Source organism: Zophobas morio, unplaced genomic scaffold, assembly GCF_036711695.1.
Source record: "Zophobas morio isolate AGI-343-1 ecotype UQ-CSIRO unplaced genomic scaffold, CSIRO_AGI_Zmor_V1 ptg000020l, whole genome shotgun sequence".
NCBI lineage: Eukaryota > Metazoa > Arthropoda > Insecta > Coleoptera > Tenebrionidae > Zophobas > Zophobas morio.
In genome coordinates this window covers 4,057,670-4,085,142 of record NW_026972125.1, presented here as the reverse complement: position 1 = coordinate 4,085,142, position 27,473 = coordinate 4,057,670, and the positions used below count along the sequence as shown (strand labels likewise).

The following is a 27,473-nucleotide window of genomic DNA, read 5'->3' as shown; positions in this document are numbered from 1 at the left end:
ACTGTTCACGACAATACTCATAAAGTAAAGAACTGATTCTATTTGCAGAGGCAAGACCAAATTTTCTGATTTCTTTAAAATTTTGCGTATCGATCTGAAATTTTAGTGTAATGAAAACATCTAACAACTGTACTGATTCAACCTGCTAAAGTGAATATGACGTTTCAGACAGGATATTAGCCTTTCTTTTATGATGTTTTGCGACGCCAAATCCAGCTGCTCCTGTTTCTCGTAATTTTGGTTGACGTTTCTAAGAGAGTGTAATAATCTGTGTTCTTCTAATCTGATAAGAAGTAGACCATAAATTATATAATGAGACGGCGAAGTAATCGCTAGGCAGTAAATAAATATTATGGAACATCTAAACCCCCATTCAACTATAAATTTCCATGTTGGAAAATATTCTTCGCATAATGGAAAAATATAAACCAACTGATTTTCTTCATCTGACGCTATAGCATATGTAGATCCAGTGACTATTCCACAAATTAGACTAATGACCATGTAGACGATGCCTTGAGTTAACTCTTTTTCGATTTGTGTGTTGACTATGTCGTTGTCACATTCTAGTCGCCTAGATCCTAAATCTGTAGTGACCTCATTTAATATCTCCACTAAGATAGGAATGTATATAAGAATCGTTAGTAACTGAAAATCACTACAATAAAATCTTGTAATTTCTGTAGCTGAACTCTTACGTATATTATTATGACATAGGAAGGTCCAAACCGAATAAGATAATTTAGTTCGAATTTGTAAATGAACAAAGCTGTCTGGAACAAAGTCGAAATACTGAAAATGACTATAAAGTTGTATACCAAGAATTTGACGACTCGAAACTCAAAAAAATCGATACACTCGAATCGATATATCTTCAACAACTGTTCGACTGGAAAAATAGATTAAATGAGTTTGAGTCAGCAACAGTTGTGATGTATGCGATTATTACCATTCATAATGGAACTGGGTACCACCTTAGTATAAAATTAAAAAACTCAATAATTCGAACACTAACCCACTAATTTTTTGAAAAATTTCAAAACGTTTATATTAGTATATCCACCAGAGACACACTGCATAAACTGGAACAAGTTCTCAGAAAGCTCTGGAGGTCGCCATTAATTTAATCGGATTTGTTCACAACATTCAATAAAGTAAAGATTACTTCATTGTTTTACATGAGTTTCACCTACTCGTGATATTGACATATCCACCACATAACGACGAACGATAATGAGCGAGTTTCAAGGTAGTTAACGACAAAGTACGCATTTTTCGTTTCCGATAAAATCAACAACGAAGGATCAAAAAATCAGCAACCAACCATAGCAACTTTATTGAATCAATTACTCCTCATTACACACACTTACAACTTAATTTCACCCTTCAAGTACCTCTGTATATCCTCCAGCGTTTTACCCTTCGTCTCCGGCACGCAAAAAACGATAAAAACCAACCCAAAAACGCAGCACACCGCGAAACTATAAAAAGGCACGTGCATCCCAAACGCACTGCTCGTACCGTGAAAGTACTGCGAAATAACGCTCGCTATAACACTAAAATAAACGTCGGCGATGCACAAAGCGAACGCTTTTACGTTAGTCGGGAACATTTCTGACATGATAAGCAACGGAATGGTTTGAAGTCCTAGACTGAAGATGATAATGAAAGCCAACAACGTCACCAGTAGCACGAAATCGAAGTCGGAGGTGTCGATGTCTGTGCAGTTCTTGATGAAGAGGTAAGTACTGTTGATGAGAAGCGTGATTCCCGTTCCGGTTAGCGAGATGATGAGGAGCGGTCTCCGCCCGGAAATATCCACCATGAAGGAAGCGACCGCCGACAGTACTAACTGTACCGTGAAATAGATGATCGTTGCCACCGCAGACGAGAGGAAGTTGTTCGACGCGATGAAAATCCGTTGACAGTAGATGGTGATGGCGGTGATCCCGGTGAGTTGTTGGACGCTGCGGAGTCCCAAAGCGATGAAAATGGCCTTGCGGTTGCTCGGAGAAGTGAACAAGTCGAGGAACTTTCCGCTGTTGTTGTTCTGTTCCTGCACAGCCGCCGATAATCTCTCCAGCTCCTTTTCCACGTCGGTGGTACCTCGAAATCTCTGAAGACTCTTCCTGGCTTCGTCGTACCGCCCCCGCATCAACAAAAAGTACGGACTTTCGGGGATCCAAATGAACGTGATTAGGAGAATCGCGGGGATGGAACACGCCACAAACGCGGTTGTTGAAATATCCAAATAACTCTCGATGGTGTTGATCAAAAGCAGACCCACGATTATCGACACGGAACACATGGAGCTCATCAACCCTCGTTTTTCTGGCTCGGCGATCTCTCCCAGGAACATTGGTACCGCCGTAAAAGACAATACGTCCGTCAACCCGGCCAAGAACCTCGCCACATGCAGAAGTACCGACGTTTGTGAAAACCTTATCACTATCCACGAGACGAAAAATGGTACCGCAGAGAAGAGGAACAATCTTTTACCTCCGAGAATGTCTATGACCATGATAGCCAACCAGGAGCTTTCGGTTTCTCCGATTTGGATGACGTAAGTACCGTTTTTGAGAATGGGAAAAGAGGGCGAAAGCCAGCCGGAGTGCATTTGACTGGAAACGATTCCAAGTGTCCCTGGAAAATAAAATCGAGGGTTTTCAGGAACTACCCTTTATTAATGGTGGTAATTTACCTGTGAGGGATGCCAGGTACTGATAGATGCGTCTTGGTTGGGTCGATTTTAGGGTGAGGGTTTCTATTCTATTCAAATACCATTTAAAACACTAACGTTTTGCTGCAGCTGGTTCACAACAGATATAAACGAGAAGAAAATTTTAATAAACTAAAATAAATACTAAAATTGAATGGACGCTCGTATTTTGCACTAGACTGACCTCTAGTCCCATTTTATAATTAATTGAAATATTTTCAGTGAACTTTATCTTAAACGGTTTCGACGAGTTTTGCAAAAACATGAGATACAATTTCTTATTGGCATCGTTCCAGTGGTACCATTCAACATCAATCAAACAGTTATAGATATTATCCGACTAAAAATTTTGCAAAATATCTAACTTAAATAGTACTCGTTCCAAACTTACCAAATCTTCAAATTTTTGACCATAAACGCTAAATCCAGTTAATGAAACACACGCCGTGGTCATAAGTGAAATCAAGTGCACGTATGACAATTTCGAAATAGCATCACCCAACTACAATGATTTACAAAAATATATTTAGTTTGTATCAAGTGTATAAAAACGGTACCCCGAAGATGTTGATTACGATACACATTAAGTAGAGAGCGCAAGATCAAATTTTCTGACTTGATTAAAAGTTTACGAATTGATCTAAAATTTTAATTATAGTAAAGAAAAGTCTAATGTGCCTACTGATTCAACTTTTTAAAGAAAATATGTCGCTTTAGACAGAATATCAATCTTTGTTTGATGATGCTTTGCGACGCCACATCTAACTGCTCTTGTGCCTCGTAATTTTCATTGATGTTTTTAATATAATGTAATAATATGTTTTCTTCTACTTTAGACAGAAGTAGACCATAAGCCATGTAATGGGACGGCGACACAATGGCTATGCAGTAAATAAACACTATCGAGAATTTAAATCCCCATTTAACTATAAACTTCCAGTTCGGGAAATATTCTTCGCACAAAGGGAAAACGAAGACCAGTTGATTTTCGTCGTCCGAAAAACTAGCATAGGTAATTCCGGTGATGCATCCACTAACTAGACTAGTGACCATGTAGGTGATGCCTTGAATGAATTCTTTTTTACCTTGTGGATTGACATTGTCGCATTTTAATTGCACAGATTCGAAATCTAGGGCGAGATCATTCAGTAAATCGACTAAGATGAGAGTGTACGTCACAGAAATAAGCAACTAAAATTTGTACAAATAAAATGATATAGTTCATGTGACTGGAATCTTACGTATACTATTATGAAATATGAAGGTCCAAGTTGAATAAGATAATCCAGTTCAAATTTGTAAATGAACAAACCTAACTGGAACAAAGACAACAAGCTCCAAATGATTATCATGTTATATACCAAGAACTTAACGACTCGAAATTGGAAAAAACCGATGCACTCGAATCGATAGATCTTCAACAAAACGTCAACTGGAAAAAGGTCTGGTAAGATTTTCAACACAACTACTAAAAATAAGTTTTTGCTTACCAGTCATAATGGAACAGATCAGTTTATTCTGAAAGCTACCCACCTAATGATCAAAAGTTATCACTGCATCATTAAGGCTAAATTAATATTCGATAACAGTTTGAAATAAATTATCTAATAATCTATGGGTCATTATCATTTCGTGGAAAAAAATTGTTCTTTTCCCTTTCCTACTTAATTTTTAATGAAATGATTACATGGCATGTTTGAATTTATAAATAGCATGTATTCTTCAAAATCCGTACTTAATTTCATGTTAAAATTTAATAATCAAAATTGTGACAAATTTTGGCCAAGAATTGCAATGATAATGTAATTTCATTGCTGCTAGGTGAGACTCTGGGCTATTATTGTAAAAGATGTGAAATTTGTTGTAATATAGTGGGTATGATAGCTTGGATTCCAATCGCACGCATTGGCAACCCCCATAACAGCAACAAAACGGTTCTTAAATCTACCACTCGATAGAGGGCGATGAAAAACAATTGTAAGAATCTCATAGTAGGCATTATAATTTACAACGTTGCCAGATGAGGCTGATACAACTTTGCCATTATTTCTTACAGTTAGATTTTGTTGGCATTTTGAATAAAGGTCGTAGCAAAAAATTGATTTGGTTCTATGGTTTATTTACATAATTTACTTATTTAAAATGAATAGTGTTAATACATAGTACACCACTTACACAGCTTACCAAATATTTATTGAGTAAATAAAATTATTGAAGCAGTTCAATTGAAATTAAATGAAATAAATGTTAATTTAAACAGATGCCTTCTTCTTCCATATAGTATATGCTGAAATATTTTTCACTTCACTCTTAAGTAGGTAGAACTGAAGTAGGTAGGAAGTATCAATGAGACCAGCGGTCTTTCAATAGGAAGAGATTTAGTAACGTTTCCTAGAACAGTCATCAAATTTAAAATTTATTGTTCTGAATCTCTAAATGCAAATGAAAATAGTTTAACAACAAAAATATTTTAGCGACTATTAAATCGTACTACAAGTCTTAAATCAATTATCAAATACCGTTTACAACACTAATCCTTGTTTTGCTGCAGCTGGTTCACGACAGATATAAACGAGAAGAAAGTTTTAATAATCTAAAATAAACACCAAACTTGAATGGGTGGTCGTACTTTACACTATACTGACCTCTAGTCCCATTTTATAATTAACTGAAATATTTTTAGTGAACTTTATCTTAAACGGTTTCGACGAGTTTTGCCAAAAACATGAGATACAACTTCTTATTGGCATCGTTCCAGTGGTACCATTTAACATCAATCAAACAATTAAAGATATTATCCGACTAAAAATTTTACAAAATATCCTAATCGTATTTGGTGCAAACTTACCAAATCTTCAATTTTTTTGACCATAAACACTAAGTGCAGCTAATGTAACACACGCCGTAGTTATAAGTGAAATTAGGTGCAGGTACGACAATTTCGAGACAGCATCACCCAACTACAACGTATTATAAAAATATTTAGTTTGCATGGAATGTATAAAATATACCCCGAACATGTTGATTACGATACACATAAAGTAGAGCGCGCCTTCTATTTGCAAAGGCAAGACCAAATTTTCTGACTTGATGAAAAGTTTACGAGTCGATCTAGAATTTTAATTGTAGTAGGGAAAACGTAATTTTTGGACAGATTCAACCTGCTAAAAAAAATATGTCGTTTTAGGCAGAATATCAGTCTTTGTTTAATGATGTTTTGTAACGCCACGTGTACCTGATCTTGATTCTCGAAGTTTTGGTTGATGTTTTTAATATAGTGTAATAGTATGTTTTCTTCTACTTTAAAAAGAAGTAGAATGTAAACTATGTAATGGGACGGCGACACTACGGCTAGACAGTAAACAAGCACAATCGAGAATCTAAATCCCCATTTAACTATCAACTTCCACCTAGGGAAATATTCCTCGCACAAAGGGAAAAAGAAAACCAGTTGATTTTCGTCGTCCGAAAAACTAGCATATGTAATTCCGGTGATGCACCCACTAACAAGACTAGTGACCATGTAGGTGATGCCTTGAATGAATTCTTTTTTACCTTGTCGATTGACTATGGCGCTGTCGCATTCTAATCGAACAGAATCGAATTCTAGGGTGAGATCATTTACTAAATCGACTAAGATGAGAATGTACGTGATAGAAGTGAGCAACTGAAAATCTATGCAATAAAATTTGTAATCTGTGTTACTGGAATCTTACGAATACTATTATGAAATATGAAGGTCCAAGTTGAAGAAGATAATTCAGTTCGAATTTGTAAACGAACAGACCTAACTGGAACAAAGACAACAAGCTCCAAATGATTATAATGTTGTACAGCAAGAACTTGACGATCCGAAATTGGAAAAAACCGATACACTCGAATCGATACATCTTCAACAAGGTCTCACCTAGGAAACCAGTATACATGAGAAATAATTAAAGGAATTATTAGTTTCGTTCTTACCAGCCATAATACCAGCCATTATGGAACAGCACAAACAGGCCAAACAAATATGGAAACAAATTATTGCACTGACCCCAATGTTGTTCGTAGTCTTTATTTCAAACGACAAAGTTTGAATTCAAAATGTATGAATTCGGATAAGTTTTCTACCTAACACTCAATAATTTAAAGATGACTCTTTGGTTGTGATGGAGTTTTCAAATTAGGAAAGTTTGGACATGGTCTAAATGTTACCATTAACTTGAGTAGATCTGTCCAAATTTTGTCATTCAATAATTTACAGATGACTTCACTGTATTCACCAGAGAATGTAATAATACTAATAATGACAAAACACTTTTTTTATTTTTATTTTTTTTTACATTAGGAACAGTGCGTGTAAATATGCAGAATGTTAAAATTTACCTATTTAAAAAGGTACTAATCCCTTTTTTTCTGTAGCTGCCTTACAACAGATATGAATGAGAAGAAAGATTTAATAATCTAAAATACACTCCAAAATTTAGAAAACGCTCATATTTTCCCATCAGCTTACCTCAATTCCCATTTTATAATTGACTGAAATATTTTCAGTGAACTTTATTTTAAACGGTTTCAACGAATTTTGCAAAAACATGAGGTACAGTTTCTTATTGGTATCGTTCCAGTGGTACCACTTGATATTAATCAAACAATTAAAGATGTTCTCGGACTGAAAGTTCGACAATTTTCGGACTTAATAACTCGTGCTGCTAAACTTACCAAATCTTCGATCTTTTGACCGTAAAAGCTGAGTCCAGATAATGCAACAACCGCGGTGACTGTGAGTGAAATCAAACGCCAGTACGACAATTTCGAGAGAGTACCATCCACCTACAACCCTCTATAAGAAACTTTAATTCCTATTAAATGTTATAGTACCATGAGACTGTTCACGACAATACTCATAAAGTAAAGAACTGATTCTATTTGCAGAGGCAAGACTAAATTTTCTGATTTCTTTAAAATTTTGCGTATCGATCTGAAATTTTATTGCAATGAAAACATCTAATAACTGTACTGATTCAACCTGCTGAAGTGAATATGACGTTTCAGACAGGATATTAGCCTTTCTTTTATGATGTTTTGCGACGCCAAATCCAACTGCTCCTGTTTCTCGTAATTTTGGTTGACGTTTCTAAGAGAGTGTAATAATCTGTGTTCTTCTAATCTGATTAGAAGTAGACCATAAATTATATAATGAGACGGCGAAGTAATGGCTAGGCAGTAAATAAATATTATGGAACATCTAAACCCCCATTCAACTATAAATGTCCATGTAGGAAAATATTCTTCGCATAATGGAAAAATATAAACCAACTGATTTTCTTCATCTGACGCTATAGCATATGTAGATCCAGTGACTATTCCACAAATTAGACTAATGACCATGTAGACGATGCCTTGAGTTAACTCTTTTTCGATTTGTGTGTTGACTATGTCGTTGTCACATTCTAGTCGCCTAGATCCTAAATCTGTAGTGACCTCATTTAATATCTCCACTAAGATAGGAATGTATATAAGAATCGTTAGTAACTGAAAATCACTACAATAAAATCTTGTAATTTCTGTAACTGAATTCTTACGTATATTATTATGACATAGGAAGGTCCAAACCGAATAAGATAATTTAGTTCGAATTTGTAAATGAACAAAGCTGTCTGGAACAAAGTCGAAATACTGAAAATGACTATAAAGTTGTATACCAAGAATTTGACGACTCGAAACTCAAAAAAATCGATACACTCGAATCGATATATCTTCAACAACTGTTCGGCTGGAAAAATAGATTAAATGAGTTTGAGTCAGCAACAGTTGTGATGTATGCGATTATTACCATTCATAATGGAACTGGGTACCACCTTGGTATAAAATTAAAAAACTCAATAATTCAAGCACTAACCCACTAATTTTTTGAAATATTTCAAAACGTTTATATTAGTATATCCACCAGAGACACACTGCATAAACTGGGACAAGTTTTCAGAAAGCACTGGAGGTCGCCATTAATTTAATCGGATTTGTTCACAACATTCAATAAAGTAAAGATTACTTCATTGTTTTACATGAGTTTCACCTACTCGTGATATTGACATATCCACCACATAACGACGAACGATAATGAGCGAGTTTCAAGGTAGTTAACGACAAAGTACGTATTTTTCGTTTCCGATAAAATCAACAACGAAGGATCAAAAAGTCAACAACCAACCATACCAACTTTATTGAATCAATTACTCTTGATTACACACTCTTACAACTTAATTTCACCCTTCAAGTACCTCTGTATATCCTCCAGCGTTTTACCCTTGGTCTCCGGCACGCAAAAAACGATAAAAACCAACTCAAAAACGCAGCACACCGCGAAACTGTAAAAAGGCACGTGCATCCCAAACGCACTGCTCGTACCGTGAAAGTACTGCGAAATAACGCTCGCTATTACACTAAAATAAACGTCGGCGATGCACAAAGCGAACGCTTTTACGTTAGTCGGGAACATTTCTGACATCATAAGCAACGGAATGGTTTGAAGTCCTAGACTGAAGATGATAATGAAAGCCAACAGCGTCACCAGTAGCACGAAATCGAAGTCGGAGGTGTCGATGTCTGTGCAGTTCTTGATGAAGAGGTAAGTACCGTTGATGAGAAGCGTGATTCCCGTTCCGGTTAGCGAGATGATGAGGAGCGGTCTTCGCCCGGAAATATCCACCATGAAGGAAGCGACCGCCGACAGTACTAACTGTACCGTGAAATAGATGATCGTTGCCACCGCAGACGAGAGGAAGCTGTTCGACGCGATGAAAATCCGTTGACAGTAGATGGTGATGGCGGTGATCCCGGTGAGTTGTTGGACGCTGCGGAGACCTAAAGCGATGAAAAAGGCCTTGCGGTTGCTCGGAGAAGTGAACAAGTCGAGGAACTTTCCGCTGTTGTTGTTCTGTTCCTGCACAGCCGCCGATAATCTCTCCAGCTCCTTTTCCACGTCGGTGGTACCTCGAAATCTCTGAAGACTCTTCCTGGCTTCGTCGTACCGCCCCCGCATCAACAAAAAGTACGGACTTTCGGGGATCCAAATGAACGTGATTAGGAGAATCGCGGGAATGGAACACGCCACAAACGCGGTTGTTGAAATATCCAAATAACTCCCGATGGTGTTGATCAAAAGCAGCCCCACGACTATCAACACGGGACAAATGGAGCACAACAACCCTCGTATTTCTGGCTCGGCGATCTCTCCCAGGAACATTGGTACCGCCGTAAAAGACAATACGTCCGTCAACCCGGCCAAGAACCTCGCCACATGCAGAAGTACCGACGTTTGTGAAAACCCGATCACTATCCACGAGACGAAAAATGGTACCGCAGAGAAGAGGAACAATCTTTTACGTCCAAGAATGTCTATAACCAGGACGGTCACGATTAGAGGCATGAGCTTTCGGTTTCCCCGATTTGGATGACGTAAGTACCGTTTTTGAGAATGGGAAAAGAGGGCGAAAGCCAGCCATAATGCTTTTGACTAGAAATGATTCCAAGTGTCCCTGGAAAATAAAATCGAGGGTTTTCGGGAACTACCCTTTATTAATGGTGGTAATTTACCTGTGAGGGATGCCAGGTACTGATAGATGCGACTTCGTTGCGTCGATTTAAGGGTGAGGGTTTCTATTCTATTCAAATACCATTTAAAACACTAACGTTTTGCTGCAGCTGGTTCACAACAGATATAAACGAGAAGAAAATTTTAATAAACTAAAATAAATACTAAAATTGAATGGACGCTCGTATTTTGCACTAGACTGACCTCTAGTCCCATTTTATAATTAATTGAAATATTTTCAGTGAACTTTATCTTAAACGGTTTCGACGAGTTTTGCAAAAACATGAGATACAATTTCTTATTGGCATCGTTCCAGTGGTACCATTTAACATCAATCAAACAGTCATAGATATTATCCGACTAAAAATTTTGCAAAATATCTAACTTAAATAGTACTCTTTCCAAACTTACCAAATCTTCAAATTTTTGACCATAAACGCTAAATCCAGTTAATGAAACACACGCCGTGGTCATAAGTGAAATCAAGTGCACGAATGACAATTTCGAAATAGCATCCCCCAACTACAATGATTTACAAAAATATATTTAGTTTGTATTAAGTGTATAAAAACGGTACCCCGAAGATGTTGATTACGATACACATTAAGTAGAGGGCGCCTGCTATTTGCAGAGGCACGATCAAATTTTCTGACTTGATTAAAAGTTTACGAATTGATCTACAATTTTAATTATAGTAAAGAAAAGTCTAATGTGCCTTCTGATTCAACTTTTTAAAGAAAATATGTCGTTTTAGACAGAATATCAATCTCTGTTTGATGATGCTTTGCGACGCCACATCTAACTGCTCTTGTGTCTCGTAATTTTCATTGATGTTTTTAATATAATGTAATAATATGTTTTCTTCTACTTTAGACAGAAGTAGACCATAAGCCATGTAATGGGACGGCGACACAATGGCTATGCAGTAAATAAACACTATCGAGAATTTAAATCCCCATTTAACCATAAACTTCCAGTTCGGGAAATATTCTTCGCACAAAGGGAAAACGAAGACCAGTTGATTTTCGTCGTCCGAAAAACTAGCATAGGTAATTCCGGTGATGCATCCACTAACTAGACTAGTGACCATGTAGGTGATGCCTTGAATGAATTCTTTTTTACCTTGTTGATTGACGTTGTCGCATTTTAATTGCACAGATTCGAAATCTAGGGCGAGATCATTCAGTAAATCGACTAAGATGAGAGTGTACGTCACAGAAATAAGCAACTAAAATTTGTACAAATAAAATGATGTAGTTCATGTGACTGGAATCTTACGTATACTATTATGAAATATGAAGGTCCAAGTTGAATAAGATAATCCAGTTCAAATTTGTAAATGAACAAACCTAACTGGAACAAAGACAACAAGCTCCAAATGATTATCATGTTATATACCAAGAACTTAACGACTCGAAATTGGAAAAAACCGATGCACTCGAATCGATAGATCTTCAACAAAACGTCAACTGGAAAAAGGTCTGGTAAGATTTTCAACACAACTACTAAAAATAAGTTTTTGCTTACCAGTCATAATGGAACAGATCAGTTTATTCTGAAAGCTACCCACCTAATGATCAAAAGTTATCACTGCATCATTAAGGCTAAATTAATATTCGATAACAGTTTGAAATAAATTATCTAATAATCTATGGGTCATTATCATTTCGTGGAAAAAAATTGTTCTTTTCCCTTTCCTACTTAATTTTTAATGAAATGATTACATGGCATGTTTGAATTTATAAATAGCATGTATTCTTCAAAATCCGTACTTAATTTCATGTTAAAATTTAATAATCAAAATTGTGACAAATTTTGGCCAGGAATTGCAATGATAATGTAATTTCATTGCTGCTAGGTGAGACTCTGGGCTATTATTGTAAAAGATGTGAAATTTGTTGTAATATAGTGGGTATGATAGCTTGGATTCCAATCGCACGCATCGGCAACCCCCATAACAGCAACAAAACGGTTCTTAAATCTACCACTCGATAGAGGGCGATGAAAAAAAATTGTAAGAATCTCATAGTAGGCATTATAATTTACAACGTTGCCAGATGAGGCTAATACAACTTTGCCGTTATTTCTTACAGTTAGATTTTATTGGCATTTTGAATAAAGGTCGTAGCAAAAAATTGATTTGGTTCTATGGTTTATTTACATAATTTACTTATTTAAAATGAATAGTGTTAATACATAGTACACCACTTACACAGCTTACCAAATATTTATTGAGTAAATAAAATTATTGAAGCAGTTCAATTGAAATTAAATGAAAAAAATGTTAATTTAAACAGATGCCTTCATCTTCCATATAGTATATGCTGAAATATTTTTCACTTCACTCTTAAGTAGGTAGAACTGAAGTAGGTAGGAAGTATCAATGAGACCAGCGGTCTTTCAATAGGAAGAGATTTAGTAACGTTTCCTAGAACAGTCATCAAATTTAAAATTTATTGTTCTGAATCTCTAAATGCAAATGAAAATAGTTTAACAACAAAAATATTTTAGCGACTATTAAATCGTACTACAAGTCTTAAATCAATTATCAAATACCGTTTACAACACTAATCCTTGTTTTGCTGCAGCTGGTTCACGACAGATATAAACGAGAAGAAAGTTTTAATAATCTAAAATAAACACCAAAATTGAATGGGTGGTCGTACTTTACACTATACTGACCTCTAGTCCCATTTTATAATTAACTGAAATATTTTCAGTGAACTTTATCTTAAACGGTTTCAACGAGTTTTGCAAAAACATGAGGTACAACTTCTTATTGGCTTCGTTCCAGTGGTACCATTTAACATCAATCAAACAATTAAAGATATTATCCGACTAAAAATTTTACAAAATATCCTAATCGTACTTGGTGCAAACTTACCAAATCTTCAATTTTTTGACCATAAACACTAAGTCCAGCTAATGTAACACACGCCGTAGTTATAAGTGAAATTAGGTGCACGTACGACAATTTCGAGACAGCATCACCCAACTACAACGATTTATAAAAATATTTAGTTTGTATCGAATGTATAAAATATACCCCGAACATGTTGATTACGATACACATAAAGTAGAGGGCGCCTTCTATTTGCAAAGGCAAGACCAAATTTTCTGACTTCATGAAAAGTTTACGAGTCGATCTAAAATTTTAATTGTAGTAGGGAAAACGCAATTTTTGGACAGATTCAACCTGCTAAAAAAAATATGTCGTTTTAGGCAGAATATCAGTCTTTGTTTGATGATGTTTTGTGACGCCACGTCTACCTGATCTTCATTCTCGTAGTTTTGGTTGATGTTTTTAATATAGTGTAATAGTATGTTTTCTTCTACTTTAAAAAGAAGTAGACTGTAAACTATATAATGGGACGGCGACACTACGGCTAGACAATAAACAAACACAATCGACAATCTAAATCCCCATTTAACTATGAACTTCAACCTAGGGAAATATTCTTCGCACAAAGGGAAAAAGAAAACCAGTTGATTTTCGTCGTCCGAAAAACTAGCATATGTAATTCCGGTGATGCACCCACTAACTAGACTGGTGACCATGTAGGTGATGCCTTGAATGAATTCTTTTTTATCTTGTCGATTGACTATAGCGCTGTCGCATTCTGATCGCACAGATTCGAACTCTAGGGTGAGATCATTTACTAAATCGACTAAGATGAGAATGTACGTGATAGAAGTCAGCAACTAAAAATCTATGCAATAAAATTCGTAATTTGTGTTATTGGAATCTTACGAATACTATTATGAAATATGAAGGTCCAAGTTGAAGAAGGTAATTCAGTTCGAATTTGTAAATGAACAGACCTAACTGGAACAAGGACAACAAGCTCCAAATGATTATAATGTTGTACAGCAAGAACTTGACGATCCGAAATTGGAAAAAACCGATACACTCGAATCGATACATCTTCAACAAGGTCTCACCTAGGAAACCAGTATACGTGAGAAATAATTAAAGGAGTTATTAGTTTCGTCCTTACCAGCCATAATTCCAGCCATTATGGAACAGCACAAACTGGATAAATAAATATGGAAACAAATTATTGCACTGACCCCAATGTTGTTCGTAGTCTTTATTTCAAACGACAAAGTTTGAATTCAAAATGTATGAATTCGGACAAATTTTCTACCTAACACTCAATAATTTAAAGATGACTCTTTGGTTGTGATGGAGTTTCCAAATTAGGAAAGTTTGGACATGGTCTAAATGTTACCATTAACGTGAGTAGATCTGTCCAAATTTTCTCGTTCAATAATTTAAAGATGACTTCACTGTGTTCACCAGAGAAGGTAATAATACTAATAATTACAAAACATTTTTTTTATTTTTATTTTTTTTACATTAGGAACAGTGCGTGTAAATATGTCAAGAATGTTAAAATTTACCAATTTAAAATTTCTTTAAAGGTACTAATCCCTTTTTTTCTGTAGCTGCCTTACAACAGATATGAACGAGAAGAAAGATTTAATAATCTAAAATACACTCTAAAATTTTGAAAACGCTTATATTTTATCATCAACTTACCTCTATTCCCATTTTATAATTGACTGAAATATTTTCAGTGAACTTTATTTTAAACGGTTTCAACGAATTTTGCAAAAACATTAGGTACAGTTTCTTATTGGTATCGTTCCAGTGGTACCACTTGATATTAATCAAACAATTAAAGATGTTCTCGGACTGAAAGTTCGACAATTTTCGGACTTAATAACTCGTGCTGCTAAACTTACCAAATCTTCGATCTTTTGACCGTAAAAGCTGAGTCCAGATAATGCAACAACCGCGGTGATTGTGACTGAAATCAAACGCCAGTACGACAATTTCGAGAGAGTACCATCCACCTACAACCCTCTATAAGAAACTTTAATTCCTATTAAATGTTATAGTACCATGAGACTGTTCACGACAATACTCATAAAGTAAAGAACTGATTCTATTTGCAGAGGCAAGACCAAATTTTCTGATTTCTTTAAAATTTTGCGTATCGATCTGAAATTTTATTGCAATGAAAACATCTAATAACTGTACTGATTCAACCTGCTGAAGTGAATATGACGTTTCAGACAGGATATTAGCCTTTCTTTTATGATGTTTTGCGACGCCAAATCCAACTGCTCCTGTTTCTCGTAATTTTGGTTGACGTTTCTAAGAGAGTGTAATAATCTGTGTTCTTCTAATCTGATTAGAAGTAGACCATAAATTATATAATGAGACGGCGAAGTAATCGCTAGGCAGTAAATAAATATTATGGAACATCTAAACCCCCATTCAACTATAAATGTCCATGTAGGAAAATATTCTTCGCATAATGGAAAAATATAAACCAACTGATTTTCTTCATCTGACGCTATAGCATATGTAGATCCAGTGACTATTCCACAAATTAGACTAATGACCATGTAGACGATGCCTTGAGTTAACTCTTTTTCGATTTGTGTGTTGACTATGTCGTTGTCACATTCTAGTTGCCTAGATCCTAAATCTGTAGTGACCTCATTTAATATCTCCACTAAGATAGGAATGTATATAAGAATCGTTAGTAACTGAAAATCACTACAATAAAATCTTGTAATTTCTGTAACTGAACTCTTACGTATATTATTATGACATAGGAAGGTCCAAACCGAATAAGATAATTTAGTTCGAATTTGTAAATGAACAAAGCTGTCTGGAACAAAGTCGAAATACTGAAAATGACTATAAAGTTGTATACCAAGAATTTGACGACTCGAAACTCAAAAAAATCGATACACTCGAATCGATATATCTTCAACAATTGTTCGGCTGGAAAAATAGATTAAATGAGTTTGAGTCAGCAACAGTTGTGATGTATGCGATTATTACCATTCATAATGGAACTGGGTACCACCTTAGTATAAAATTAAAAAACTCAATAATTCAAACACTAACCCACTAATTTTTTGAAATATTTCAAAACGTTTATATTAGTATATCCACCAGAGACACACTGCATAAACTGGAACAAGTTTTCAGAAAGCTCTGGAGGTCGCCATTAATTTAATCGGATTTGTTCACAAGATTCAATAAAGTAAAGATTACGTCATTGTTTTACATGAGTTTCACCTACTCGTAATGTTGACATATCCACCACATAACGACGAACGATAATGAGCGAGTTTCAAGGTAGTTAACGACAAAGTACGCATATTTCGTTTCCGATAAAATCAACTAAAATCAACCAAGGATTAAAAAGTCAACAACCAACCATACCAACTTTATTGAATCAATTACTCCTCATTACACACTCTTACAACTTAATTTCACCCTTCAAGTACCTCTGTATATCCTCCAGCGTTTTACCCTTGGTCTCCGGCACGCAAAAAACGATAAAAACCAACCCAAAAACGCAGCACACCGCGAAACTGTAAAAAGGCACGTGCATCCCAAACGCACTGCTCGTACCGTGAAAGTACTGCGAAATAACGCTCGCTATAACACTAAAATAAACGTCGGCGATGCACAAAGCGAACGCTTTTACGTTAGTCGGGAACATTTCTGACATGATAAGCAACGGAATGGTTTGAAGTCCTAGACTGAAGATGATAATGAAAGCCAACAACGTCACCAGTAGCACGAAATCGAAGTCGGAGGTGTCGATGTCTGTGCAGTTCTTGATGAAGAGGTAAGTACCGTTGATGAGAAGCGTGATTCCCGTTCCGGTTAGCGAGATGATGAGGAGCGGTCTCCGCCCGGAAATATCCACCATGAAGGAAGCGACCGCCGACAGTACTAACTGTACCGTGAAATAGATGATCGTCGCCACCGCAGACGAGAGGAAGCTGTTCGACGCGATGAAAATCCGTTGACAGTAGATGGTGATGGCGGTGATTCCGGTGAGTTGTTGGACGCTGCGGAGTCCCAAAGCGATGAAAATGGCCTTGCGGTTGCTCGGAGAAGTGAACAAGTCCAGGAACTTTCCGCTGTTGTTGTTCTGTTCCTGAACAGCCGTCGATAATCTCTCCAGCTCCTTTTCCACGTCGGTGGTACCTCGAAATCTCTGAAGACTCTTCCTGGCTTCGTCGTACCGCCCCCGCATCAACAAAAAGTACGGACTTTCGGGGATCCAAATGAACGTGATTAGGAGAATCGCGGGGATGGAACACGCCACAAACGCGGTTGTTGAAATATCCAAATAACTCCCGATGGTGTTGATCAAAAGCAGCCCCACGACTATCAACACGGGACAAATGGAGCACAACAACCCTCGTATTTCTGGCTCGGCGATCTCTCCCAGGAACATCGGTACCGCCGTAAAAGACAATCCGTCCGTCATCCCAGCTAAGAACCTCGCCACATGCAGAAGTACCGACGTTTCTGCAAACCCGATCACTATCCACGAGACGAAAAATGGTACCCCAGAGAAGAGGATCAACCTTTTACGTCCGAGAATGTCTATGACCAGGCCGGTCATGACGGCGCCTAGGATGGCGCCGATTAGAGGCATGATGGCCAACCAGGAGCTTTCAGTTTCCCCGATTTGGATAACATAAGTACCGTTTTTGAGAATGGGAAGAGAGGGCGAAGGCCAGCCGTAGTGCATTTCGCTGGAGACGATCCCGAGTGTCCCTGGAGAATAAAATCGGATTTTCTGCCTACCCTTTATTAGTGGTGATAAATTTACCTGTGAAGGCTGCCAGGTACTGATAGATGCGACTTCGCTGCGTCGTTTTGAGGGTGAGGGTTGACGAAATTTGCATTTTGACAGTCACGAGTTTGTTCAACTTTAATTAAGTACGCTAATCGAAGGCATAATCGCGAACAACTGCTCAATTGAGACGACGGGTTTGGTTAAATAGTTGAGTGAGGAAATGTACAGAAGTTTAATTTATTAATTGAAATTGATACGAAGTGGTGAGGGAAAAGAAAGGTCGGTGCGGGATTATTACAATTAGGAATTGTACGATTTTTTCTAAATTTATTTTTGACAATAACAAAGTGATAACTATTTTTGCTAAACAGAGAAAACAAGTTTAACGTCATTTGCTCAGTTTATTCGATTGTTCCCCTTTATATTTTTTCTCAGTTTATTCAAACGTAAACTGAAATAGTAGGACACTCATTGCCAACGTATTTGGCACAGCGCATCTGTGCGTTGCTCACAAAGAATATCATGGGTAAAAGGAAATGAAAGATGGGTGGTGATTTATACGGAGTTGTTGACAAGTCGCCAATAGATTCCACTCGAGAGAAGAAGAAAAGTAAATTTTTCACTATTTTTAAGCCATACATATTTCAAACGAAAGAAACACACTCCTTAAGTAATCTTAGACGCTTTGGGAAAATAAAAAACTACAAAGTTTATTACAAAATCACATGACAATGTTGTTGATAATACAAGTAAATTATGTCCACCAATTAAAAGTCGTGTCTAGACGATAACAATTCAAGTTCACTTCCATACTATTCAGTGTTACTCTAGCGACACTGTGCGATCTTGATAGCTGTAAAAAAATAGTAACATAGAAAGAGTTGGAATTTTTCGCAAATATGATTTTGAAAATCAACACGAAGATTGCGAAGCACGCTGGGGCTATTGCAGGTGACTATTTATTTTTGTGTTTATATTTTTGAAGTGCAGTATCACAGTTATCTATTTATGCATTTTTCTGAAAAACAAAGTTAAGTTCATGGAATACAGTTTCTTTCACATAATTTACAAAAATAGGCTTCTTCAAATTCAGTAAACCGTTATTAGCCAAGTCCTTCCCGGTATCCTGGGCATCTGTTACAACAAACCATGCAAGACGACTCATGAAAATCAAACTGGCTGAAAATAATTGATGCAGGGGATCCAAGTAGCTCAGTTGCTTAAATCATTCTTGTTGGAGCCAGTGCTGCCAAAGCCGCTGCCAAAATCACACTCTACACATTTTACAAAAACCATCTGTACTGTGCGATTCACAGCAATAAAATAGGGAAACTAGTACGCTAGAAGATTTATTTTTAGCACGAAATGCCATAACCTTCTGAGGTCAATTACCGTTGATTCCAGACGCAAACAAATTTCTTCCAGACTCATTTAAGTACATAATTAAGTAATTAACGACACTTATCTCCACTAATTAACCATTAATTCTTGTCGCTACTTATTTACAAAGTCAATCCAAACACTTTTCTCAAAAAAGTGCCAGTCTTTTTTTAACGGAATCAGGTTAAATCAACTGTTGATAACTCTCCACCGTCCAAACTTTGGCATTACTTGTGTTAATTATTTCCGTAACTAACCGGCAAGCGTCCAAACGACTAAACGTGTGGCAAAAAAGCCAGCCAAGTGCTATGACGTCCCAAATGACGTCACTCGTGTTGTCTCCAAGAACAAAATCGCCCACAAAACCGGCGAAAGAATTAAAAAACAAAAAAGGCAAAAATAGCCCAACTTACGCGAAATATCTGCTCTGTTCTACCGCTTAAAAATAAATAAAGGTGTGAACTCTGCTCATCAACGGTATTTTATTAACGCCAGTTCTGCCAACTGTATTTTTAGAAATGCATTTGTGTGTCAATAAACGGGTGGTCGAGTGTACAAAGGAGACCTTCTGGTTTTTAGCGTTTCCGCCACTTTGGCTGGTTTCAATTTACCAAGGTTAAGATAATGCGACCGTTTATTAATTTTGGGTGGAGGTGATGCAACGCAAAAGCTGCCAAATTTTGGTATTGAGAGTTAATTAATTTTCGGGGATTTATTTTCGGTGGAACTGTTCCTGTTGCTATTTTCGCAAAACTTCCGCGAAGTGTTTTCCAAAACTTAATTACCAGGTGGGGTTTTGTAAATAAACTTCCTTATGGGATTCCTTGAAGCGGCGCGGAAATTACGGCAGTTCAAATTTTTCAAAATAATTACTTAAAAATTTTTTAATTTATAAGATGTAGTGTCAAAATTGTTTTGAAAGAATTTAGATTGTCTAATACAATTTTTATTATTTGCAAAAGAAATTATAGAAGCCAGCTGCTACACATGATCAATAATTTGGCTTATATCTGTCAGAGTGTTTTATTAACATTATATTTGTAAAAGTGTGTATTTATGAGTTTTGAAAATGAACTATTTATCTTTACTTGGTTTCTCTTTGGTTCTAGTAGCTTATTTTCATTTTTTCCCCTCGCACGACGTACTAATTCTGTTTACTGTCCCGTTTACAAAAAACAGTTAAATGTGGAAATTTAGAACGCAAAAACTGGATCGTCCATAAAAATTGACCAAACCTATAAATGTTTACACTTCAAATCCAATTTTATTACATTATCATCTCGAACAATCAACAAACTCGCTCTCGCCTCTTCCAAACACCCAAAAATATTCCTCCAGCCGCTCTAAACCCATCATCACTCTTTAAACCGGACACATTATTGGCCGCTACTAATCCGAAATTTACAACTCCTCCAAGTCGAAAAAAACTTTTAGGTCAAAGTCGGTCCCTGATTAATAAGAAAAAACTGTACCAAGGCGACGATTCGCGAATTTCCAATTGTTATTATTACCATTGATTAATGTAGCATCTGCTCGCGATTTCTGCGCCACAAGAATCGGCTTTCTGAGCCGGATCAGCTGAGCGCGGTGTTTTTCCTGCCACTAGCTATTTAAGGCAGACTCTGCCAGGTTTAGTTCATTCGCGAACCCTCTCGACGAGAGTTCCCATGTCATTTTTTAATTCGAAAAAACCAAAACAGTGAAGTGAATGGAAGCTGCTGAACGGTTATAGTGCAAAAAATCAAAATGAAAATCACTAGTTTGTCTAGTTTGAACACCAAGGTCCCGGAAGACAATTACTTCTACCAGTATGTCGCTGCTATTACTGGTGAGTTCTTGGACTTTCCGCGATATTTTTAGCTTGATGATTGGCAGAATAAACATTTTGGCAAGTAAAAGTGATTTTCGCCGCAAACGCGCACAGAAGGCTATTTTTGGGGGGTAAATAACTAATTTTAAATAAAGACTCTGAGTGTTTATCTTGAAGCGTGAAAAATTTGACTTATGGGAGCTGTTGGAGCTATTATTAAACTTTGGACGCTGTCATGGATTTAGACTAATGGTGAACCTTCGGGGACTAATTTCGGATGCTTTAGCACGCAGAACGTCCAAATTGGCGCTCTTTATGACGATTTTGTCGCGAGAAATTTGTAAATCCGCCTCGTATAAACGCGGCGCCAGAGCGTCTACTGAATCGACCTTGATCAATGATAACACACCCAGCGACCTTCCCGCTTTTTAATGATAAAATTAAACTAAATTAGTGGTTCTTCTCGGGCTGTTGGTACCGTTGAACCCAACAAATTGTTTCAAGTGACTTTTTTTCTCCACAAGTGGAACTAAAATGGTGTTCCAATTCCGAAAATGGGTCAAACAAATTAAGGTTTTTGTGACCCAAATTGATGGCATTCGTTATCAATTAAACGCAAGCGTGAAAGTGAATAATGGGTATTTGTTATCACTGTCTGGTGTATAAATGGTTGTCTATACCATTGTTTAAATATATTATAGTTGGAAAACCTTTACGGACAATCACTTTCCCATGTAGAAAAGAATGAATATATATTTTACATCTCACTCGCTTCACTATGAAGTGGCGGTACCTTACGAAAGGGGGTAAAATAGTCCGTAAGCACGTGATGTCGATAAGGTAGTAAACGGACGTATTAATCAGTACGTTGTACGGGGAACAGTCACAAATTACGCAAACGTACGTGTTGAAGATTTTACTGTAATATATGTATATGTAGTGCATACCTATATACGTATTTTTTTTTATTAACAGAAGTCAAATCATTAAATACATATTATTTTTGAAACTAAAATGCATTTTATCCTAAGATTGTATCACAAAATATTCATCACCATTTAAATATATACGATTTAGACATCAAGAAATAAATTTAAAATTGCAAAAATTATACTAAAACAGCCTTAAATGTGTCTTGTATATACGTGCTTATCAGTATGTAGGCATTTTAACGCACAGCAATAATCGTTCTTGATGAGTAATGACTGACTACTGTAACACAGTAAATCCTCGAAATCGAAAATTTAAAACACTGAAAAATTCAAATATGGGAAAATTGTAAAATCGAGAAATCGAAACATAAAAAAATCAAAAAAATAAAAATTGGAAAATCTAAAATTTAAAAATCGAGAAATTGAACAATCGGTTAATTCAAAAATCGAAACATCGAAAAATTGGAAAATCGAAAATTTAAAAATTCCGAAAATTGAAAAATTGAAATATAGAGAACTGAAAACTCAAAAAATCGAAAAAAATTAATAATTTCAAAAATTGAAAAGTTAAAATTGAGAAATCAAAAAACTGAAAAATCACAAAATTGAACGAAACATCAAAAAATTAGGAAATTAAAAAATTGAGAAACAAAAAAGTCAAAAAAGCAGAGTCTAAAAATCGCAAACTTAAAAAATCGAAAAACTGAAAAATCAAAAACCTGAATAATCGAAAAATTGAAGAACTGAAGAACTGAAAAATCGAAACTTTAGGAAGTGGAGAAATGGGAATATAAAAAAATAGATTAATTGAGAAATCCGAAAACTAACAATTCAGAAACGTCAAAATTTGAAAAATAAAAAAATATTGAAGAACTAAAAAATCGAAAAATCGAAAATTTAGAACATTGAAAAGTTAAAATATCCTAAAACTGAAAAATTGAGAAATCCAAACATCAAAAAAAAAAATAAAAATCTAAAATTTAATAATCGAAAAACTGAAAAATCAACGAATCGAGAAGTCGAGAATTTAAAAAATTGGACAATTGAAAAATCGGATAAATCAAAAATCGAAACATCGAAAAATCGAGAAACCGAAAAGCAAAAAATCTAAAAACCAACAAATCAAAAAATCGAAACATTGTAAAATTCAAAAATTGAGACATCGAGAAATCGAAAAATCAAAAGGCAAAAAAAATCGAGGTGTCGAAAAATCGAGAAGTCGAAAAATCAAAAAATTGAGAAACCGAAGTAGGCCAAAATCGAAAAATCGAAAACTTAAATATGGAAAAATTGATAAAGCGAGAGATTGAATAATCAAAACATCGAAACATCCGAATCTATATGAATTGAGATTTCAAAAAATTTAAACATTCGTAAGTTTAAAAAATTAAAATACAGAACTGGAAACTCGAGAAACTGAAAAATCTAGAAATTTAAAAATTAAAATATGAAAAAGTTGAAAAATTGAGAAATTGAAATAAAAAACAAAAAACTGAAAATCCAAAAATAAAAAATAGAAAAATCTAGAAGTCGAAAAATGAAAGAATCGAAGTATTGAAAAATATCAAAACTGAAAGAAATATCCAAAAATTGAGAAATCGACAAACCAATAAAGCGAAGTCGAAAAATCGAAGAATTGAAGAACTGAAAAATCGAAACTTTGAGAAGTGGGAAAATCAAAAATAGATTAATTGAGAAATCAGAAAACTGAAAATTTAACGCAAAAATTTGAAAAATTCAAAAATTTAAATACTGAAGAACTGAAAAGTCAAAAAATCGAGAAATCGAAAAAACTAAAATTTAAAACAATGAATAATTAAAATATCGCAAAATTGAAGAATCGAGAGATCCAAATCAATTTGAAAAATTGAAAAATCGGGGCATTGAAAAATTGGAAAATCCAGAAATTGAAAAGCTCAAAAGAAAAAATCGAAAAACCGAGAAATCCAAAAATCGAAACATCGAAGAATTCAAAAACTGAAACTTCGAGAAATCGAAAAATCGGAGGATCGAAAAATTGAGGAGTCGGAAGCCGAAAAAGAAAGTTAAAAATTGAAAAATTGAGAAATTGAACAATCAAAACAACGAAACATCTGAATTCGACAAATTGAGAAATTAAAAAATTGAATAATCGAAAAATTGAAAAATTGAAAGAACTGAACTGAAAACTCGAGATATCGAAAAACCTAGAATTTTAAAAAATGAAATATTAAAACATCGAAAAGTTTAAAAATTGGGAAATCGAAGCATTAAACAGTCCCAGAATTGAAAAACCTAAAGTTTACAATAAATTGAAAATCCAAAAAGGAAAAAAGCGAGAAATAAAAAAAAATCCATCAATTCAAAAATCGAAAAGTCGAAAAATTGAAATATTGAAAAATCTCATAACTGAAAGAAATATCCAAAAAATTGAGAAATTAAAACATTGGAAAATTGAACAAAAATTGAGAAATCGTAAGATTGAGAAATCTAAAAATGAAAAAATCGAGAAATAGAAAATTTAAGGAATGGAGGAATCGGAAAAGCCCAAAATTGAAATATTGAAAAATTGAGACATTTAAAGTTGAAAAATCGAGAAATCGACAAGCCGAAAAATCCCAATAGCGTATTTAGGTATAAATCACAAGATCAGGACTATTCTACTTTTTAAAATTTAAATACATAACATTATAAATTGGAAAATGTTGATTTTTTTTCCAAAAATCTTGACGTCTAAGGTGAAAACTCGACACGGATGCATAAACCGTAAACGGGGCGAAACTACAATTTTACTATTGTAAAATTTGGAGATTGCGTCATTTCATTGTTCGTGACAAATTTTGGAGAGTGTAATTTGATAATACAATTTGAAATGTAAATTTTGTCATTCGGGATCATTATGTATTAAATCGTTAAGATGTTCAAGAACTTTGTTCACTTATTCGTTGTAAAGTCCAATGGTCGAAATGGGTTAGTTTTATTGGCCTGAGTGTGCTTTGGTCTGTAGATCAAACAAGTTCTCAGGCGACGAAAAATTGCATGTGGAGGGAGACTTCGGATTACAAATCGTGCCAAGAAAGACATATTTGGGAGAGATGGATTTTCAGGTGCTTGACTAGCGGTAATTTTAAATTGTTTGCTGTCGTTCGCGAAGTGAAGAACACAATTTCATTAAAATGATAATTATAAAATTATCATAATCACTATTGGTGTTAATTAACACAAAATGGCGCGCAAGTTATCAGTTGATTTCGTTAATAAATTCATAGAAACCTATATGGGATTTTTTCATCCCTTAGAAAATTAAAAAGTAAAAAATACAATACCAAAATTTTAAAATGCGGTTTACGAAAAATTTTAATTTATTTAATTATTTTACTTTAATCTTGTAAAACTAAACAATTATACCAGTTTAAAAACCCCCAAGTTTCTGTCAGTCTTCAGATATAGTCAAATAAAAATATGCGTCAAATTCATTTAAATTCAATTCTTTCTTATCACGTTACAACGCGTTGGTTCATATTTTTTATGTCAAGTATATTTTCATATTTTGTACATATATGTTTATATACACATTACTGTTTACGGAACAATGTTAATTATGGATTTATGGATAACTCCTCGTATAAGAGCAGAGTGAAGGGTGTTTGCCTTTGCTAATGTTTGATGGCGCCATCTGATTTAGAGTAAAATAAACCTAATACGTTGGCTCACTGTAGTGAAAATGCGCGTTGACGAAAAATTTGTATTAGGTTGTCCAACTATAATATACTTAAACAATGTCTATACTATTGATTGTTTCGTAGGGACCTTGACCATCATCACCAGCGGCATGCACTACGGCTGGCCCTCCCCGTCTCTCCCGATTCTCGAGCGTCTGGAGAACTCCACCTTCAGCATTAGTCCCGACGAAGGGTCCTGGATTGCCGTCATGCCCCTCATCGTGGCCCTAATCGGGGCCCTATTGGCGGCCTCCATCGTCGACATCCTGGGTCGCAAGCGCACCATCATCGCCACCTGCTTGCCCTTTTTCGCCGCCTGGATCATGATCGCCTTCAGCCACTCCCTTCCCGTCCTCTACGTCGCGCGATTCATCGCTGGAGTAGCCGACGGGTTAGCCTTCACCGTCGTCCCCATGTACATCGGCGAGATCGCCGACCCCAAAATCAGAGGTCTTTTAGGCTCTGGGGTCTCCACGTCCTGGATTTTCGGTATTCTCCTAATCAACGTCGTGGGCTCCTACTTGAGCATCACCACCACTGCTTTAGTGTCTTCGGTAGTACCCATCCTAGCACTACTAACGTTCATCTGGATGCCCGAGAGTCCCTACCACCACGTCATGAAAGGGGAGTTCGAGGAAGCGAAGAAGAGCCTGCAGGTTCTTCGTGGACGAGACGACGTCGACAATGAGCTGAGTCGAGTCAGCAAAGCGGTCATCGCGCAGACGCAAAACACCGGAAAATTCCTAGATTTGTTCACCACGAAGAGCAACCGAAAAGCTGTGTACATAATCATGGTACTCAGAGGCGCTCAACAATTCAGTGGTGCCACCGCCATCACCTTCTACACCCAAAGCATCTTCAAAGAAGCAGGCGAAGATATCTCGTCCGAGCTTGCCACTATTATCTACTACACGGTCCAGTTTCTTCTCAACATTCTATGTAACAGTATTGTGGATAAGGCTGGACGGCGACCTTTGCTTATCCTTTCGTTGTTGGGTTCGGCTTTAGCGCTTTTCGTCGAAGGTACCTATTTCTTCATCAAGACCCAAACTACCATCGACGTTGCTCCCTTCTCCTTCCTTTCTGTCATCTCCTTGATTGGTTTTGTCGTGTTCTTCAGTTCCGGGATGCAATCGATTCCTATTTTGATGCTAGGGGAGTTGTTTCCGGCCAATGTTAAAGCTTTCGCTTTGTGTCTAGCTGATATATATTTTTGTGTTATAGCAACTGTAGTGTCGAAATTTTTCCAAATTGTCAAAGATTCGTTTGGGATTTACGTGCCGTTTTACGCTTTCACGGGGAGTTGTTTGTTGGGGCTAGTTTTTATTGTTTTGTTTGTTCCTGAGACGAAAGGGAAGAGTTTGGAGGAGATTCAGGTGTTCCTGGGGGGGAAAGTCGGGAAGGATGGGAAAGATGAAAGGAGTGAGAGAGTAGATGTGTGATAAAATATAAGACTGATGTATTTTTAGTTAGAATTATTATTGTGTGCTGTCTTTGTGTTTTATACTTCAGATTGTAGATTAAGGGGGCTCTTTCTGTGAAAGAGTCCGAGAATTTTTGAAAGTATTAAAGTTTGATACCACGTAGTCGTGCTTTTTTTTTCGCCAAACTTCGCCATACCATCAAAATTTTACTTGTTGGTTTAATCGATTGTTGTTCCTCGGTACTTTTCCACGGCGTGTCGCTGTGCCACGTTTTTCTACCACACAAAGAAATTCGCCAGGATT

At 36.0% G+C, this 27,473-nt stretch overlaps 2 protein-coding genes across 6 annotated transcripts; one reads left to right on the top strand and one right to left on the bottom strand.

The window, feature by feature from the left end:
• Positions 1–14,686: 14,686 nt before the first annotated feature.
• Positions 14,687–18,105, bottom strand: LOC135131265 (facilitated trehalose transporter Tret1-like). Of its 4 annotated transcripts, none has more exons than XM_064058931.1 (7): positions 17,957–18,105; positions 15,643–17,901; positions 15,352–15,586; positions 15,204–15,303; positions 15,045–15,155; positions 14,839–14,994; positions 14,687–14,786 (listed from the first exon to the last, which is right to left on the bottom strand). In XM_064058931.1, the coding sequence occupies exons 1-2, from the start codon at positions 18,030–18,032 to the stop codon at positions 16,583–16,585; spliced, it is 1,395 nt and encodes a 464-aa protein (XP_063915001.1). In that variant the 5' UTR covers positions 18,033–18,105; the 3' UTR covers positions 14,687–14,786; positions 14,839–14,994; positions 15,045–15,155; positions 15,204–15,303; positions 15,352–15,586; positions 15,643–16,582. The 4 variants fall into 4 exon arrangements, with proteins under 4 accessions (XP_063915001.1, XP_063915000.1, XP_063914999.1 ...); XM_064058930.1 differs by having other exon boundaries at positions 15,352–15,857; positions 15,908–17,901; XM_064058929.1 differs by having other exon boundaries at positions 15,352–17,901.
• A 636-nt stretch (positions 18,106–18,741) lies between these two features.
• LOC135131263 (facilitated trehalose transporter Tret1-like) lies at positions 18,742–27,332 on the top strand. 2 transcript variants are annotated; one of them, XM_064058925.1, is made up of 2 exons: positions 18,742–18,874; positions 25,831–27,332. In XM_064058925.1, the coding sequence occupies exons 1-2, from the start codon at positions 18,823–18,825 to the stop codon at positions 27,186–27,188; spliced, it is 1,410 nt and encodes a 469-aa protein (XP_063914995.1). In that variant the 5' UTR covers positions 18,742–18,822; the 3' UTR covers positions 27,189–27,332. The 2 variants fall into 2 exon arrangements, with proteins under 2 accessions (XP_063914995.1, XP_063914994.1); XM_064058924.1 differs by lacking the exon at positions 18,742–18,874 and adding an exon at positions 20,944–21,131.
• The last annotated feature ends 141 nt before the right edge of the window (positions 27,333–27,473 follow it).

What these genes read in the sequence shown, in the direction of transcription:
- LOC135131265 (XM_064058929.1), bottom strand. Translation starts at nt 18,032, where the DNA reads ATGCAAATTTCGTCAACCCTCACCCTCAAAACGACGCAGCGAAGTCGC. An exon ending in GTACCTGGCAGCCTTCACAG is followed by an intron (nt 17,902 to 17,956) that starts GTAAATTTATCA and finishes TTTATTCTCCAG; the next exon opens with GGACACTCGGGATCGTCTCC.
- LOC135131263 (XM_064058924.1), top strand. Translation starts at nt 21,050, where the DNA reads ATGAAAATCACTAGTTTGTCTAGTTTGAACACCAAGGTCCCGGAAGAC. An exon ending in GTATGTCGCTGCTATTACTG is followed by an intron (nt 21,132 to 25,830) that starts GTGAGTTCTTGG and finishes ATTGTTTCGTAG; the next exon opens with GGACCTTGACCATCATCACC.